This window comes from Entelurus aequoreus, linkage group LG01 (assembly GCF_033978785.1).
Source record: "Entelurus aequoreus isolate RoL-2023_Sb linkage group LG01, RoL_Eaeq_v1.1, whole genome shotgun sequence".
Taxonomy (NCBI): domain Eukaryota; kingdom Metazoa; phylum Chordata; class Actinopteri; order Syngnathiformes; family Syngnathidae; genus Entelurus; species Entelurus aequoreus.
This window is the reverse complement of record NC_084731.1, coordinates 69,472,492-69,492,357: the sequence shown is the minus strand read 5'-3', so window position 1 is coordinate 69,492,357 and position 19,866 is coordinate 69,472,492. Positions and strand designations below refer to the sequence as shown.

General features: G+C 40.2%; 1 protein-coding gene across 6 annotated transcripts in view; it reads left to right on the top strand.

Moving 5' to 3' along the window:
• The window catches only part of LOC133656334 (bromodomain and PHD finger-containing protein 3-like), a 73,587-nt gene that overhangs the window by 10,479 nt on the left and 43,242 nt on the right, over positions 1–19,866 (top strand). For all 6 annotated transcript variants that reach the window (XM_062057415.1, XM_062057400.1, XM_062057407.1 and 3 more), the window contains one exon: positions 12,161–13,713. In XM_062057415.1, coding sequence (XP_061913399.1) covers positions 12,185–13,713 — 1,529 coding nt within the window. In that variant the 5' untranslated portion in view covers positions 12,161–12,184. The remainder of the gene's footprint in view (positions 1–12,160; positions 13,714–19,866) is intronic.

Below are 19,866 nucleotides of genomic sequence, written 5' to 3'. Positions count from 1 at the left end.
CCGGACCAAAGAGGAAAAGAACCATCCGGATTGTTATAGGCGCAAAGTTGTAAAGCCAGCATCTGTGATGGTATGGGGGTGTATTAGTGCCCAAGACATGGGTAATTTACACATCTGTGAAGGCGCCATTAATGCTGAAAGGTACATACAGGTTTTGGAGCAACATATGTTGCCATCCAAGCAACGTTACCATGGACGCCCCTGCTTATTTCAGCAAGACAATGCCAAGCCACGTGTTACATCAACGTGGCTTCATAGTAAAAGAGTGCGGGTACTAGACTGGCCTGCCTGTAGTCCAGACCTGTCTCCCATTGAAAATGTGTGGCGCATTATGAAGCCTAAAATACCACAACGGAGACTGTTGAACAACTTAAGCTGTACATCAAGCAAGAATGGGAAAGAATTCCACCTGATAAGCTTAAAAAATGTGTCTCCTCAGTTCCCAAACGTTTACTGAGTGTTGTTTAAAGGAAAGGCCATGTAACACAGTGGTGAACATGCCCTTTCCCAACTACTTAGGCACGTGTTGCAGCCATGAAATTCTAAGTTAATTATTATTTGCAAAAAAAAAATAAAGCTTTATGAGTTTGAACATCAAATATTTTGTCTTTGTAGTGCATTCAATTGAATATGGGTTGAAAAGGATTTGCAAATCCTTGTATTGCGTTTATATTTACATGTAACACAATTTCCCAACTCATATGGAAACAGGGTTTGTATATAATATATATATATATATATATACAAACCCACCTCATCACAGGGCCAACATATATACTGTATATATATATATATATATATATATATATATATATATATATATATATAAATGATAATGATAAATGGGTTATACTTGTATAGCGCTTTTCTACCTTCAAGGTACTCAAAGCGCTTTGACAGTATTTCCACATTCACCCATTCACACACTGATGGAGGGAGCTGCCATGCAAGGCGCTACCAGCACCCATCAGGAGCAAGGGTGAAGTGTCTTGCCCAAGGACACAACGGACGTGGCTAGGATGGTAGAAGGTGGGGATTGAACCCCAGTAACCAGCAACCCTCCGATTGCTGGCCCGGCCACTCTACCAAATTCGCCACGCCGTCCCTACATATATATATATATATATATATATATATATATATATATATATATATATATATATATATATATATATATATATATATATATATATATATATATATATATATATTAGGGGTGTGGGAAAAAATCGATTCGAATTCGAATTGCGATTCTCACGTTGTGCGATTCAGAATCGATTCTCATTTTTAAAAAATGTATGTATTTTTATTTATTAAAATTTTATTTTATTTTTATTTTTTTTAAATTAATCAAATTTAAAAATCGATTTTTTTTTTTTTAGATTTTTTTTTTTTTTAAATTTTTTATTTATTTTTAAATTAATCAATCCAACAAAAAAATACACAGCAATACCATAACAATGCAATCCAATTCCAAAACCAAACCCGACCCAGCAACACTCAGAACTGCAATAAACAGGGCAATTGAGAGGAGACACAAACACGACACAGAACAAACCAAAAGTAGTGAAACAAAAATGAATATTATCAACAACAGTATCAATATTAGTTACAATTTCAACATAGCAGTGATTAAAAATCCCTCTGACATTATCATTAGACATTTAGTTTATGAGATGCGATGCAAGTGTAAGCCACTGTGACACTATTGTTAATTTTTTGTAATTTTTTTTTAAATTAATGTTTGTAATGATAATATCAATGAGGGATATTTAATCACTGCTATGTTGAAATTGTTACTAATATTGATACTGTTGTTGATAATGTTCATTTTTGTCTCACTACTTTTAGATTGTTCCGTGTCATGTTTGTGTGTCTTCAATTGCTCTGTTTATTGCTATTCTGAATGTTGCTGGGTCGGGTTTGGTTTTGAAATTGTATTGCATTACTATGGTATTGTTGTGTATTGCTTTCATTAAAAAAAAAAAAAATCGTTTTGGAATCGAGAATCGTGTTGAATTGAAAAAAAAAATCGTTTCGGGACCCCAAGAATCGATTTTGAATCGAATCGTGGGACACCCAAAGATTCACAGCCCTAATATATATATAAATATATATACAGTCGCGATCAAAAGTTTACATACACTTGTAAAGAACATAATGTCATGACTGTCTTGAGTTTCCAAATTATTTCTACAACTCTTATTTTTTTGTGATAGAGTGATTGGAGCACATACTTGTTGGTCACAAAAATCATTCATGAAGTTTGGTTCTTTTATGAATTTATTATGGGTCTACTGAAAATGTGAGCAAATCTGCTGGGTCAAAAGTATACATACAGCAATGTTAATATTTTCTTACATGTCCCTTGGCAAGTTTCACTGCAATAAGGCGCCTTTTATAGCCATCCACAAGCTTCTGGTTGAATTTTTGACCACTCCTCTTGACAAAATTGGTGCAGTTCAGCTAAATGTGTTTGTTTTCTGACATGGACTTGTTTCTTCTGCGTTGTCCACACATCAGGACTTTGGGAAGGCCATTCGAAAACCTTGATTCTAGCCTGATTTAGCCATTGTGTTTGGGGTCATTGTCCTGTTGGAACACCCAACTGCGCCCAAGACCCAACCTCCGGGCTGATGACTTTAGGTTGTCCTGAAGAATTTGGAGGTCATCCTCCTTTTTGACCCAGCAGATTTGGTCACATTTTCAGTAGACCCATAATAAATTCATAAAAGAACCATACTTCATGAATGTTTTTTGTGACCAACAATTATGTGCTCCAATCACTCTATCACAAAAAAATAAGAGTTGTAGAAAGTATTGGAAACTCAAGACAGCCATGACATTATGTTCATTACAAGTGTATGTAAACTTTTGATCGCGACTGTACATTATATGTATGTATGTATGTATATATATATATATGTATGTATGTATGTATGTATATATATATATATATATATATATATATATATATATATATATATATATATATATATTATATATACACACAGATACATATATACAGTATAGATACATACATACATACACATATATATATATATATATATATATATATATATATATATATATATATATATATATATATATATATATATATATATATATATATATATATACACACAAATACATACATACATATATACAGTATAGATACATACATACATATATACAGTATAGATACATACATACATATATACAGTATAGATACATACATACATACATTTATTTATATATATATATATATGTGTATATATATACATATATATATATATATATATACATATATATATATATATATATACATATATATATATATATATATACATATATATATATATATATATATATACACATATACATACATGCATATATGTATGTATGTATATATATATATGTGTATATATATATATACATCACGTTGGATTATCTAAAAATGCAGCTGCTTGGTTCACAGACTATCTCTCCAGCAGAACACAACGTGTACAGGTGGCTGGGACCACCTCTTCATTACTGGACATTACCAAAGGCGTTCCACAAGGCTCAGTGCTGGGGCCCATTTTATTTTCTATCTACATAAATAATCTTTGTAATAATTTGTCAAAGGCAATGTACCATTTTTATGCAGACGACACCATTATTTATTGCTGTTCAACCTCCATCACTCAGGCTTTTGAGTTTTTACAAGCTGCTTTTGATGTCATCCAGGCTCGCTTATTTGATCTTAAATTGGTTTTAAATACAGATAAAAGCAAGGTAATGGTTTTCTCTCATTCAAGGGTGCTACTGGAAAATATTCCAAATATTGTAACATCAAATGGAAACCCTATAGAGCAGGTCTTAAATTACAAGTACTTGGGTTTTACTCTTGATCAGGAGCTTTCATTTAAAGCCCATATTAACAACTTGGTCTCTAAGCTTAGGGTAAAGCTTGGTTTCTTTTTTAGAAATAAAAACTGCTTCTCTCCTAAAGTCAGAAAGAAATTGGTGACAGCAACTATCTTGCCTGTAATTGATTATGGAGACGTGCTTTATTTTAGTGCTTCATCTAAATGCCTCCAGTCCTTGGACACTGTTTTTCATTCAGCACTAAGATTTGTTACTGGCTGTCGTAGTCTCACCCACCATTGTCAACTGTATATGAATTCAGACTTATCTTCATTGAGTGCACGCAGATACACACATTGGCTGACTATCATTTATAAGGCTCTTTTAGGTTTAATACCTCCATACTTGTGTACTCTGTTACAAAGAAAAAGCAGCTCTTACGCATTACGTTCTAACAATTTGTATGTCTTAACTGTTCCTCATGTACGGACTGAATTTGGCAAAAGAGCTTTTGGCATTGCTGCACCTATGGCATGGAATGCATTGCAGACTAAACTGAAACTTACAGAACTACTTCCATTTGGAGCCTTCCGTTCTGTCCTGAGGGACAAACAGCGAGAGACTTTTGCACAGTGCCTGTGTTTTTAAAGATGTAAATCTCTGTTGTTTTACAGTTCTCTTATGTATTTTAAAATGTATGTCTTAATGTATTATTTTTGAAACTGCTCTGTGACATGTGCTGTTGACCTCTTGGCCAGGTCACCCTTGTGAAAGAGATCTTGATCTCAATGGGTTTTCTTATCTGGTTAAATAAAGGTTCTATATATGTGTATATATATATATATATATATATATATATATATATATATATATATATATATATATATATATATATATATATATATATATATATATATACATAGTATCCGCTTGTCCCTTTTGGGGTCGCGGGGGGTCGCTGGAGCCTATCTCAGCTACAATCGGGCAATATATATATATATATATATATATATATATATATATATATATATATATATATATATATATATATATATATATATATATATATATATATATATATATTGCCCGATTGTAGCTGAGATAGCCTATCTCAGCTACAATCGGGCAATATATATATATATATATATATATATATATATATATATATATATATATATATTGCCCGATTGTAGCTGAGATAGGCTCCAGCGACCCCAAAAGGGACAAGCGGTAGAAAATGGATGGATGGATATACATATATATATATATATATATATATATATATATATATATATATATATATATATATATATATATATATATATATATATATATATATATATATATATATATGTATATGTGTGTGTATATACAGTGTATATACATATATGTATGGAAATATATATATATATACACACACACACATTAGGGGTGTAACGGTACACAAAAATTCCGGTTCGGTACGTACCTCGGTTTAGAGGTCACGGTTCGGTTCATTTTCGGTACAGTAAGAAAACAATAAAATATAAATTATTTGGTTATTTATTTACCAAATTTGTAAACAATGGCTTTATCCTTTTAACATTGGGAACACTATAATAATTCTGCCCACGTTAATCAACATTAAACTTCCTCAAGTTGTTGCTCAGATTAAATAAAATGACAAAACTTTTCTTCTACATATAAAAAGTGCAACATTAAACAGTTTCAAGTCAACTCATCATGCTTAATTTATTACAGCATTTGGGAAGCCTGTAGTAGATTTTTATCACACACACACAATGAGCTAACACACACATACACACCGCAAAATGAGCTAACGTTACGCTAAAAGCTAATTAGCCTTCACCTCAAGCCAGGACTGCGAGCGAGCTGAGCTGCAGTTTGTTTCTAGAAGGTCAACGGGCTCATAGTGATGTTACTACAAACCCCGTTTCCATATGAGTTGGGAAATTGTGTTAGATGTAAATATAAACGGAATACAATGATTTGCAAATCCTTTTCAAACCATATTCAATTGAATGCACTACAAAGACAAGATATTTGATGTTCAAACTCATAAACTTAATTTTTTTTTTGCAAATAATAATTAACTTAGAATTTCATGGCTGCAACACGTGCCAAAGTAGTTGGGAAAGGGCATGTTCACCACTGTGTTACATGGCCTTTCCTTTTAACAACACTCAGTAAACGTTTGGGAACTGAGGAGACACATTTTTTAAGCTTCTCAGGTGGAATTCTTTCCCATTTTTGCTTGATGTACAGCTTAAGTTGTTCAACAGTCCGGGTGTCTCCGTTGTGCTATTTTAGGCTTCATAATGCGCCACACATTTTCAATGGGAGACAGGTCTGGACTACAGACAGGCCAGTCTAGTACCCGCACACTTTTACTATGAAGCCACGTTGATGTAACACGTGGCTTGGCATTGTCTTGCTGAAATAAGCAGGGGCGTCTATGGTAACGTTGCTTGGATGGCAACATATGTTGCTCCAAAACCTGTATGTACCTTTCAGCATTAATGGCGCCTTCACAGATGTGTAAGTTACCCATGTCTTGGGCACTAATACACCCCCATACCATCACAGATGCTGGCTTTTCAACTTTGCGCCTATAACAATCCGGATGGTTCTTTCCCTCTTTGGTCCGGAGGACACGACGTCCACAGTTTCCAAAAACAATTTGAAATGTGGACTCGTCAGACCACAGAACACTTTTCCACTTTGTATCAGTCCATCTTAGATGAGCTCAGGCCCAGCGAAGCCGACGGCGTTTCTGGGTGTTGTTGATAAACGGTTTTCGCCTTGCATAGGAGAGTTTTAACTTGCACTTACAGATGTAGCGACCAACTGTAGTTACTGACAGTGGGTTTCTGAAGTGTTCCTGAGCCCATGTTGTGATATCCTTTACACACTGATGTCGCTTGTTGATGCAGTACAGCCTGAGGGATCGAAGGTCACGGGCTTAGCTGCTTACGTGCAGTGATTTCTCCAGATTCTCTGAACCCTTTGATGATATTTCGGAGCGTAGATGGTGAAATCCCTAAATTCCTTGCAATAGCTGGTTGAGAAAGGTTTTTCTTAAACTGTTCAACAATTTGCTCACGCATTTGTTGACAAAGTGGTGACCCTCGCCCCATCCTTGTTTGTGAATGACTGAGCATGTCCTGGGTACGACATTAAACTGTATTGTCCTGGGTACGACATTAAACTGCATCCAACCTGGAGAGGGATGGGCGCCGCCAGGTTTATATTGCCCAAGACACACCACATGATGACGACTACTGCTTTACCCATACCGGCTCGGTCGTCGCCCGGGTCAACAAGGACCGCGCCTACCGTTGTCCACCAGGACGGAGGTGGAAAATTTACTACTGGAAAACTCTGCAGATTCCGCACTAGAGACAATTTAGTTGTGGGAACCTGGAATGTAAGGACACTAACTGCTGATGGGAAACTAGAAGAGCTAGCCCACGAAATGGATCAATACCACTGGAATATCTTAGGCATCAGCGAGCTACGCTGGAAAGGATTCGGTGAAACATCAACTGACGTAGGCCACAAGCTCTATTTCAGTGGCAAGGAAGACAAACACCAGTATGGTGTTGGTTTCCTTGTTCGCAAAGACATTAAGGACACTGTCATGGGCTGCCGGCCAGTCTCAAGCAGACTCATTACCATTCGATTGAGAGCAAATCCATTTAACATCACCATCATTCAGGCCTATGCCCCAACATCCACGTATGACGACAGTGAGGTGGAGGATTTTTACGATGAAGTACAAGCAGTCCTAGATAAAACTCCAAAGAAGGACATCCTTATTGTACAAGGAGACTGGAATGCGAAGGTTGGAGAGGATGCTTATAACAACTGGAAAGACACATGTGGTCCATACAGCAACAGCGAGACCAACGATAGAGGCCTAAGGCTCTTGGAGTTTGCCAGGTACAACAATCTGTTGCTGGCGAACACACTTGGCCCCCATAAGGCCTCCAGACGATGGACCTGGCACAGTCGCGGTGGAGTGTACCACAACCAGATCGATTACATCTTGGTCAAGAAGCGCTTTCGCTCAAGCGTCAATACTGGCAGGACGCGCAGCTTTCCAAAAGCAGACATTGGGAGTGACCATGACCTCGTCCTGATGTCCTTTCACCTTCGCTTGAAGAAGATCAAAAGCTCTAAGTGCACTAGAATGAAGTTCGATCTGGACAAACTGCGAGACCCTGAGGTGGCAGAAGTCTTCAAGACAAGGATAGGAGGGGGGTTTGCACCACTGATCAATCTAGGTGCAAAAGAAATTGATGTCAATAGCATGACCATCACGTTGAACAAAGTCATAACCGAAACAGCCACTGAGATCCTTGGCAAACTCCACCCAAAGAAGAAACCTTGGGTCACTAATGAACTGCTAGACTTGTGTGACAAGCGGAGAGCCCTTAAGAAGAGTAAGAACTCACCTGAAGGATCTGATGCTTATAGAGTAATCAATAAGAGCATCAAGAAAGGCATGCAGTCAGCAAAACAGAACTGGATTGAGGGAAAGTGCCAAGAAATAGAGAACAGCCTGAATGCCAACAACAACACCAAGAAGGCATATCAAACTGTTAAGGAGCTAACAAGAGCAAAACAAACCAGAGTCTCTGCAATCCAGAGCAAGACCGGTGATTGCCTAGCGGAAGAACAGAAGATCCTAGACAGGTGGACAGAATACTGCTCTGAGCTCTACAACCACACGGCACGCGGAGATCCAACAATCCTGACATGTCCTCAACCCACAGAGGATGAAGACACACTCCCCATCCTCCGTGAAGAAGTTGAGGCAGCAATCCGAGCACTGAAAAAAGGAAAAGCAGCCCATCCCAGCTGAGCTCGTACAAGCAGGGGGAGAAGCCATGATCGACACCCTCACCATCCTGTGCAACAAAATCTGGCAGAGTGGTGAGTGGCCTACATCATGGACCCAGTCACTTATCATCACACTTCCGAAAAAAGGCAATCTCCAACTGTGCCAAAACTACCGCACCATCAGTCTTATTAGCCATCCCAGCAAAGTCCTACTGAAAATAATACTAAATAGGTTAAAACCCCAAGCTGAACTGATCATAGCTGAAGAACAGGCTGGATTTAGAGCAGGGCGGAGCACCACAGAACAGATTTTCAACTTGAGAATCATTTGTGAGAGACATCTGCAGCATCAACAACACCTTTACCATGTGTTTGTAGACTTTAAGAAAGCCTTCCGGGTATGGCATGCTGCACTGTGGGCAACCATGAGGAAATACAACACCAGTCCTAACCTTGTCAGAGTCATTCAACATCTGTACAATAAAGCTACCAGCGCAGTTCTCTACAACGGCGCTATCGGAGACTGGTTCAGGACAACAATTGGAGTGCGCCAAGGATGCCTTCCCTCTCCCATTCTCTTCAACATCTTTCTGGAGCGTATCATGACGGATGCCCTAGCAGATCATGAAGGAACTGTCAGCATTGGAGGCAGACCAATCACCAACCTCCGTTTTGCAGATGATATCGATGGGCTAGCTGGAGAAGAAAGAGAACTTGCCAGTCTAGTTGAAAGGCTTGATACCACCTCCCGAGCCTACGGAATGGAAATCCATGCTGAAAAGACCAAAATGATGACCAACAACAAAAATGGCATCCGCTCAGACATCAAAGTCAATGGACAGGCACTGGACACGGTGTCAAGCTTCAAGTACCTCGGTGCAATCGTGTCCGATGAAGGATCCAAACGGGAAGTCCTTGCCAGGAGTGCTCAAACAACTGCTGCCCTGGCAAAACTCAAACCCATATGGAAAGACACAAACATCAGTCTGGCATCAAAGGTGAGATTACAGCGCTCACTTGTAATGTCGATCTTCCTTTACGCCTGTGAAACATGGACCCTTACAGCAGAGCTGCAGAAAAGAATTCAGAACATGGAGATGAGATGCTACAGAAGACTCATGGGTATCTCCTACACCCAACATGTCACAAACGAAGAAGTCCGGCAAAAGATCAGCCAAGCCATCGGCCCACATGATGACCTGCTCACCACGGTCATAAAGCGGAAACTGAGGTGGTACGGACACATCACCAGATCCTCAGGCCTTGCAAAAACAATCCTGCAAGGCACCGTACAAGGTGGCAGGAGACGAGGGAGACAAAAGAAAAGATGGGAAGATAACATCGGAGAATGGACTCACCTGAAACTCACCGAGGCAATGAGAGCTGCTGAGGACAGAGAGGGATGGAGAGAGCTGGTCAACAGATCGTCTGTGGTGCCCCAACGACCCTTTGGGGTTATGGGATAGGTTAGGTTAGGTTAGGAGCATTTCATGGAATCTACTTTTATACCCAATCATGGCACCCACCTGTTCCCAATTTGCCTGTTCACCTGTGGGATGTTCCAAATAAGTGTTTGATGAGCATTCCTCAACTTTATCAGTATTTATTGCCACCTTTCCCAACTTCTTTGTCACGTGTTGCTGGCATCAAATTCTAAAGTTAATGATTATTTGCAAAAAAAAAAAAAATGTTTATCAGTTTGAACATCAAATATGTTGTCTTTGTAGCATATTCATTCAACTGAATATGGGTTGAAAATGATTTGCAAATCATTGTATTCCGTTTATATTTACATCTACCACAATTTCCCAACTCATATGGAAACGGGGTTTGTATATACTGTGTGTATATATATATATATATATTAGGGGTGTAACGGTACGTGTATTTGTATTGAACCGTTTCGGTACGGGGGTTTTGGTTCGGTTCGTAGGTGTACCGAACGAGTTTCCACATGAACATATTAAGTAGCGTGCTGCACGTTGTGTAAACAATGCACACCGAGGCACAACACACTACGATAGACTGACCATACGTCCTTTTTTCACCGGACATGTCCTCTTTTGCGGGGCTGTCCGGACGGAGTTTCTTAAATGCCTCAAATGTCCGGCATTTTGAGTTAGGGTTGCGTGTATTTTCAATGTAGGTTCAGGGTTAAGAAGGGGTTAAAAACAAAACAAATTGTGCGCGCAGCAGCAATCGTGAGGGAGGGGCAGAGACAGAGAGAGCGAGAGAGTTATGATAAACATGCATGCGTCGCAAGGCTCGGCTTTTTATCTATAGATTTATCAGATTTAATTTTTTATTATCTATAGCAGGGGTGTCAAAAGTGTGCCCCGGAGGCCATTTGCGTCCAACAGCTAATGTTTTAAAGGCCCACGGCACATTCTAAAAATTATATTAAAATAAACAAAAACATAACAAAAGTGAAATAAAAAAGCTTAAAGGTGAAATGTAATTTAGAAAAAGTTGCAATGTTGACTAATAATACAAAGCTGTTTTTTTTTCTTTCAAACTGTCATTGCTCAAAACATAATATTGAATCAAAATCAATGTTATTATGAATTATTGACCTATCCAAGGTTCCAATTACTTCACATCAAATATTCTACTAAGAAAAATATTTTTGGTGGAAGATTTTGCAAATTTGGTAAATAAATAACCATCCATTTTCTGGGTCGTGGGGGGCGTTGGAGCCTATCTCAGCTACAATCGGGCGGAAGGCGGGGTACACCCTGGACAAGTCGCCACCTCATCGCAGGGCCAACACAGATAGACAGACAACATTCACACTCACATTCACACACTAGGGCCAATTTAGTGTTGCCAATCAACCTATCCCCAGGTGCATGTCTTTGGAGGTGGCGAGGAAGCCGGAGTACCCGGAGGGAACCCACGCAGTCACGGGGAGGACATGCAAACTCCACACCGAAAGATCCCGAGCCCGGGATTTAACTCACGACTACTCAATACCTTCGTATTGTGAGGCAGACGCACTAACCCCTCTGCCACCGTGCTGCCAATAAATAACCAAAACATTTATATTTTGTTGTTTTCTTACTGTACCGAAAATGAACCGAATCGTGACCTCTAAACCGAGGTACGTACCGAACCAAATTTTTTGTGTAATATATATATATATATATATATATATATATATATATATATATATATATATATATATATATATATATATACATATAAAATTACCTTTTTATTGAACGCATTTTCCATTGATATCATTACGTGTCTATGGTGATATATATTGATATCGTTTGTCGGCCTAGCCTTAGTACAAAATATTTTGTAATTTTGACATAGATTTGTGGTGTTATGACTTGGTTGTGCTGCGTCTTATTCCTATCAACATTTCCAACCTTTTTTTAACTTATTGTGTGCTAACAATAGGCCTTTGTGTCATGTTGTGTAATAATGGCGTTCATTGTGGTTTGTTGCCAATGACCAGGAGGCACCGTGTGATCGCCGGCCTATGAGGAAGCCACGCCGAAAAGGCCATTTGGCCGCAGGAAGCGGTGAGGATGCTAGGGAGTCGGTGGAGACACCAGCCGGCGGTGGTGCCCGCCAGCGATCACCATCTCCCTACGGCCTCAAAGCATCCCCGAGCAGAGAGACGCTGAGCTACGCCCAGGCCCAGAAGGTGGTGGAGGTAGAGCTGGACGGCCGCCTTCACCGCATCTCCGTTTTGGAGCCTCTGGTGGTCGTTGCCGAGGACGAGATGACGGCGCAGGACATCAGCGAGTGTAACAGCAATAAGGAGAACAGCGAACAGCCGTCCCCTCCCGTCAGCGCCCTGCTGGCTGTCAGCAAAGCCGTCATGCCGCGTGGCCGCCGGAAAGACTCCAAATGTAAAACGCCTTTTAAGTCGCCGCCACCCTCAAAGAACCACTGCGCTGGAGCGCCAACGCCGGAAAAGCCGAAGGCGATGCACAATCACTCGGCGGCGCTCCCTGAGCCTTCTTTTCGTGTGGTGGAGACGTTCACCCCCGTGGAGGCGCCCCCTCTGCCCACTGGGTACTATCGCTACATTGAACGCTCCCCAGAGGAGCAGGAAGCCGTGGCGGAGTACGACATGGACGAAGAGGACGCCGCCTGGCTGGAGATGGTCAACGCCGGACGGACGGCGGAGGGTTGCTCCGCACTCTCGCCGGACACCTTCGAGCTGCTGGTGGACCGCCTGGAGGACGAGGCGTACAGGGAAGCGCGCACCCGCGTGCCTTCTCAGAATGCCATCGACGACGACGCCTTCTGCTGCGTGTGCCTAGACGACGAGTGCCTGAACAGCAACGTCATCCTCTTCTGCGATGCCTGCAACCTGGCCGTGCACCAGGAGTGCTACGGCGTGCCCTACATCCCCGAGGGACAGTGGCTGTGCCGCTGCTGCCTTCAGTCCCCGCAGAAACCCGTGGACTGCGTCCTGTGCCCCAACAGAGGCGGCGCCTTCAAGCAAACCAGCGACAGCCGCTGGGCGCACGTGGTCTGCGCCATCTGGATCCCTGAAGTCTGCTTCGCCAACACCGTCTTCCTGGAACCGGTGGAAGGCGTCAACAACATTCCCCCGGCGCGCTGGAAACTCACCTGCTACCTATGCAAGCAGAAGGGCCGCGGGGCATCCATCCAGTGCCACAAGGCCAACTGCTACACCGCCTTCCACGTCACCTGTGCCCAGCGCGCCGGCCTCTTCATGAAGATCGACCCGGTGCGAGAGACCGGCGTCAACGGGACCACCTTCTCCGTGAAGAAGACTGCGTTCTGCGAGACTCACTCGCCCGCCGGCCAGGACGCCGCCTCCGACGAGGAGAACGAAGGGCGCGTGGTGGGCAGCCGAGGGAGGGCCGGTCGAGGACGCAGCGCCTACACGGACGGTCCTGCTACGCCCAAGAAAGGCAGGAAGTCTGAGGGCGACAGCAAGGCGGACAAAAAGAAAGGGAAGGAGGCGGAGTCCACGTCCTCAAACGCCGCCTCTCCGCAAGTGATGGTTCCTGAAATACCCGCAAACAGGTACCAACTGCTTCCATTTTATTGTAAGAACACCATGCAAACATTCCTGACTTCATCTACACCAGGGATGCCCAAAGTGGGGCCCGTGGGCCTCATTTGGCCGGTCGTGTCATTTTACTTGGCACACCAAAGGATGGCTGCCAAATGTAATTTCTCTAGTGTGATACCGTTTTTGTCATTTACAGTAATGCACTGTAAAAAAAAAAAAAAAGGGAACGTAGATTTTACGGTAAAAAGTCGCCAGAATTTTGCCGTAAAAATAACAGCGGTACTGTTTTTCAATTTATAGCACTGAAAAAAGTCACTGTGAAAAAGGGGAACGTAGATTTTACAGTAAAAAAGTAGCAGCTCAGTCACCAGAATTTTAATGTAAAAACAGTTTTTTAATTTACAGTAATTTGGTGTAAAACCATTGTACATATTCTGGTAATATTACAGAATTACTAGTTATTTTTTTAATTGTAAAATCTATTATTTAAAAAAAAAAAATCACATGCTAACTAGTTGTGTTTGAATTTGGGACCCATGCTAAAGTTGTCAATGGAAAAGGATCATCTTGGTCACCTAAACGCTTCCAAATGTAGCATCCTCCATATGTCTAATCTGTCTGGGTAAAGTTTGAAAGATGAAATATCTAGGACCAACTGGTTCCAGAGCAACAACTGGAAATGGCAAAAATCTGTAGAAGAATTACCTTTTTTGGAATGTTTTGATGTTAAAAATGCACATAAAAGATGTTAACTGAATGAGGCACACAAGTTATATTTGTATGGCGGTATGAGGCTCTTTGTGTAAAATGTGCATACAAAAAACGATCAATGTGGATCAAGTTAAGATTTAAGTATCCTTCATTTAAAGGGAAACTTCGGTTTTTTTCAACCTGGGCCCTGTTTTCATAATTTTTTCTGTATATGTGAGTGCTGGATAAAACATTTTTTGAGGTCGCGCCAGTATTGAGCAGGGCAGGCAGCCTCCAGCCCAGCTAACGCTCGTACACAGGGCAACTGGCTCTCGTCAAAATTCGGCCTATAAACATGCATTTTTTTCACACTGACAGGCTCAGATAGTTACAATGAGTGTCCGACAACATACTAGAAAGGAGAAATTAACGTATGTCTCTACCTTTAGCTGGAGATCGCTGTGTGTTGTGAGCTGTGTCCAAATCTCACCACGCTACAAATCTCGTTCCGAAATCTCGCGATAACTCGCGACAAAACACCGGTGGAAAAACAGTTACCTGACTGAGGTGAAGAGAGATGACTGAAGTGATTTTCTGCCTCCACTATAAAACTAAAATAACAGTCTTCGGTAATCCAACAGAAAATCACTTCAGTCATCTCTCTTCACCTCAGTCAGGTAACTGTTTTTCCACCGGTGTTTTGTCGCGAGTTATCGCGAGATTTCGGAACGAGATTTGTAGCGTGGTGAGATTTGGACACAGCTCACAACACACAGCGATCTCCAGCTAAAGGTAGAGACATACGTTAATTTCTCCTTTCTAGTATGTTGTCGGACACTCATTGTAACTATCTGAGCCTGTCAGTGTGAAAAAAATGCATGTTTATAGGCCGAATTTTGACGAGAGCCAGTTGCCCTGTGTACGAGCGTTAGCTGGGCTGGAGGCTGCCTGCCCTGCTCAATACTGGCGCGACCTCAAAAAAGTTTTATCCAGCACTCACATATACAGAAAAAATTATGAAAACAGGGCCCAGGTTGAAAAAAACCGAAGTTTCCCTTTAAGTGTTCACAAAAAAACCCCAAAAAACTCAAGTGGTTCAGTGTGTTCTTGTGGGATGTTGAGCTTGATATTGTAGAGGAGTTCAAGTACCTCACGGCCACACTTTCTTTAAAAAAAAACACTAATCAAACTCACAGCAAAAAGAATCAAGTTCAGTCTGCATCATTTTAAACAAATCAGACCTTCACTGACAATCAAGGCTGCTAAGATGTTTTTACACTCAACTAGAATGTTCAGTTCCAGTAGTGTGATTGCCATACGTGCGGCAGTCGCTGATACACGCGAGTGGAACAGAGTGGAGTGTGTGGATGTGGGAAAGGTTCAAATCGGGTGAGAAATGTGGGATATGCAGTCCATTGTATGATTCCTCTTCACTGTCAATGTGGAGGAAATTACCGGGAATTTTGGGAAAAGGACAAAATGTTTTGCATTGGACATATGTGAAGAGCAGTGTGGGTTGATGGTTGAAAGGTCGGAATTGAGTAAATTGGCAACATTTTGAGAATTTAGGGCATTGTAGAACTATGAGTATGTCCATTCATTTGAGTGGGAATTTCCTAGGACTTTGGGGATTTCGTGAAAAACTGGAATTTTTGAAAATATAGGTAATACAACAATTGTCCGGGCAGCACGGTGAAACAGGGGTTAGTGCATGTGCCTCACAGTACGAAGGTCCTGAGTTCAATCCTGGGCTCGGGATCTTTCTGTGTGGAGTTTGCATGTTCTCCCCGTGACTGCGTGGGTGCCCTCCGGGTACTCCGGCTTTCTCACACTTCCAAAGACATGCACTTGGGGATAGGTTGATTGGCAACACTAAATTGGCCCTAGTATGTGAGTGTGAATGTTGTCTGTCTATCTGTTGGCTCTGTGATGAGGTGGCGACTTGTCCAGGGTGTACCCCGCCTTCCGCCTGTGTGCAGCTGAGACCCCGAAAGGGACAAGCGGTATAAAATGGATGGATGAACAACAATTATCGTAGATGATATGAATGTTGGTTTTGGACTTTTTCAAAACAGTTGAAATAGGATTGACGTAGTAACAGTTTGAATTTAAATGGGTATTTTGACATTTTGGGAAAACCGTGAATTTGTACTAAAAGAAAAATGGTTGTTGTTGCAATTAAGAAGAATGTTTTGAAGGTGGAATGGTCTAAAACGGTTGACAAATGTGGAGTGTGAAAACTTTCCGGGAAGATGTAAAAATAGGGCTTTGGAAAATTTGATGAATTTTTTTTAACTTGAAAAATGGTAGTTTGATTGTCCAAGTTGAGTATAGTGTGTGGAACGGTTGAATCGGTTGAGAAATGTGGGAATTGTGCAAGTTCGAAAAGTGGCCCATTCGTATTCAATGGACAAATTGACCAAAAAAAATGGGTAATCTGAGATTTTTTATTTTATTTTTATTTTGGGAAGCTCACCATTCCTGATGGAGCCGAACGTTTTGTTACTTGAACAGGTCCGAACGGATGAAAACTGTGGGGCTGTGAAGTGCGCCAAAGTTTTACTGCAGAATAATAATAAATAGATGTTTTTTTGGTGTAGAATCTTATGTGTGTGAATGTTTGAACATTCACACATATAATGATAATAATAATAATAATAATAAATAAATGTTTTTTTGGTGTAGAATCTTATTTGTGTGAATGCTTGGACATTCACACATATAATAATAATAATAATATAAATGATAATAAACATGTTTTTTGGTGTAGACTCTTATTTGTGTGAATGCTTGGACATTCAGACATATAATAATATTAATATTAATAATAATATGTTTTTTGGTGTAGAATCTTATTTGTGTGAATGCTTGGACATTCACACATATAATAATAATAATGATAATATTAATAATAATAAATATACGTTTTTTGATGTAGAATCTTATTTGTGTGAATGCTTGGACATTCACACATATAATAAAAATAAATAATAATAATACATGTTTTTTTTTTGGTGTAGAATCTTATTTGTGTGAATACTTGGACATTCACACAACAATATTTTCCCGCATAGATTACTGCATCACAACCTGGTAGCTCACTGGAAAAACCCATAGAAATGCTAATGACAAAAGTCTATAAAAATCCTTGTTCAAAAGTCTGTCATTCCATCAGTGTAACGTTTTGGTAAAATATAACATGCTAATGTTCTTCAATTTTAAAAAAGCTGTTTACTTTATAAAGTTCTTCATGGACACGCTCCACCGCCACCCTTCACGTATATTAAACTGAGGACTGACAGAGCTGAAAAACAACCTTTGGACAAATACTTCTGTTTGTCAGTCATTTCTGGAACAGACTACCCAGTAATATTGGAGAATGTCCTACTTTTTACACTTTTAAAAAGCATCTCAAATAGTTTGTTAAAAATTCCCAGTCATGCCGTCACTTTTACTGTTTTGTTTTTATTGTTTGTGTCTGTATTTTTGACAATGTAATGTTTTATTGTCCTTTTGTGTTTTTGTTTTCATGTCTTGGGACTACAGACGTAAATGGGCAAATATGCTATAATCTGGCTCATTTGAAATCTGTAAATCCGATTGTTCTTTATGTGCATTGTTCCGGAATAAACAACTCTCTTGATTAAGAGAAAAGTAGCCACCATAGTAACTGACACAACTATTTGATTATTAAAAAACAGCTGTGATCTACGAAACCCAAAACCAGTGAAGTTGGCATGTTGTGTAATTTGTAAATAAAAACAGAATACAAAGATTTGCAAATCCTTTTCAACTTATATTCAATTGAATAGACTGCAAAGACAAGATATTTAATGTTCAAACTGAGAAACTTAATTTTTTTTTTGCAAATAATCATGAACTTAGAATTTAATGGCAGCAACACATTGCAAAAAAGTTGGCACAGGGGCATTTTTACCACTGTGTTACATGGCCTTTTCTTTTAACAACACTCAGTAAACGTTTGGGAACTGAGGATACCAATTTTTAATTTTCAATGGGAGACCGGTCTGGACTACAGGCTGGCCAGTCTAGTACCCGCACTCTTTTACTATGAAGCCATGCTGTTGTAACACGTGGCCTGGCATTGTTTTGCTTGAATAAGCAGGGGCGTCCGTTAGGGGTGTAACGGTACACAAAAATTTCGGTTCGGTACGTACCTCGGTTTAGAGGTCACGGTTCGGTTCATTTTTGGTACAGTAAGAAAACAAAATATAAATTTTTTGGTTATTTATTTACCAAATTTGCAAAATCTTCAACCAAAAATATTTTTCTTAGTGGAATATTTGATGTGAAGTAATCGGAACCTTGGATAGGTCAATAATTCATAATAACATTGATTTTGATTCAATATTATGTTTTGAGCAATGACAGTTTGAAAGGAAAAAAAACAGCTTTGTTTTATCAGTCAACATTGCAACTTTTTCTAAATTACATTTCACCTTTAAGCTTTTTTATGTCACTTTTGTTATGTTTTTGTTTATTTTAATAGTATTTTTAGAATGTGCCGTGGGCCTTTTAAAACATTAGCTGTGGGCCGCAAATGGCCTCCAGGGCAAACTTTTGACACCCCTGCTATAGATAATAAAAAATTAAATCTGATAAATCTATGGATAAAAAGCAGAGCCTGGCGACGCATGCACGTTTATCATAACTCTCTCGCTCTCTCTCTGTCTCTGCCCCTCCCTCACGAATGCTGCTGCGCGCACAATTTGTTTTGTTTTTAACCCCTTCTTAACCCTGAACATACATTGAAAATACACGCAACCCTAACTAAAAATGCCGGATATTTAAAACATTTAAGAAACTCCGTCCGGACAGCCTCGCAAAAGAGGACGTGTTCAGTGAAAAGAGGACGTAGGGTCAGTCTATCGTAGTGCCGTCTCTGCTAGCATGCCGTGTGTTGTGCCTCGGTGTGCATTGTTTACACAACGTGAGGCACGCTACTTAATATGTCCATGTGGAAACTCGTTCGGTACACCTACGAACCGAACCGAAACCCCCGTACCGAAACGGTTCAATACAAATACACGTACCGTTACACCCCTAGCGTCCATGATAACATTGCTTGGATGGCAACATATGTTTCTCCAAAACCTGTATGTACCTTTCAGCATTATTGGTGTCTTCACAGATGTGTAAGTTATAATACACCCCAATACCATCACAGATGCTGGCTTTTGAACTTAGCGCCTATTACAATCCAAATGGTTCTTTTTCTCTTTGGCCCGGAGGACACTACGTCCACAGTTTCCAAAAACAATTTGAAATGTAGACTCGTCAGACCACAGAACACTTTTCCACTTTGCATCAGTCCATCTTAGATGAGCTCGGGTTAAGCGAAGCCGGCGGCATATCTGGGTGTTGTTGATACAAGGCTTTGGCTTTGCATAGTAGAGTTTTAACTTGCGCTTACAGATGTAGTGACCAACTGTAGATACTGACAGTGGTTTTCG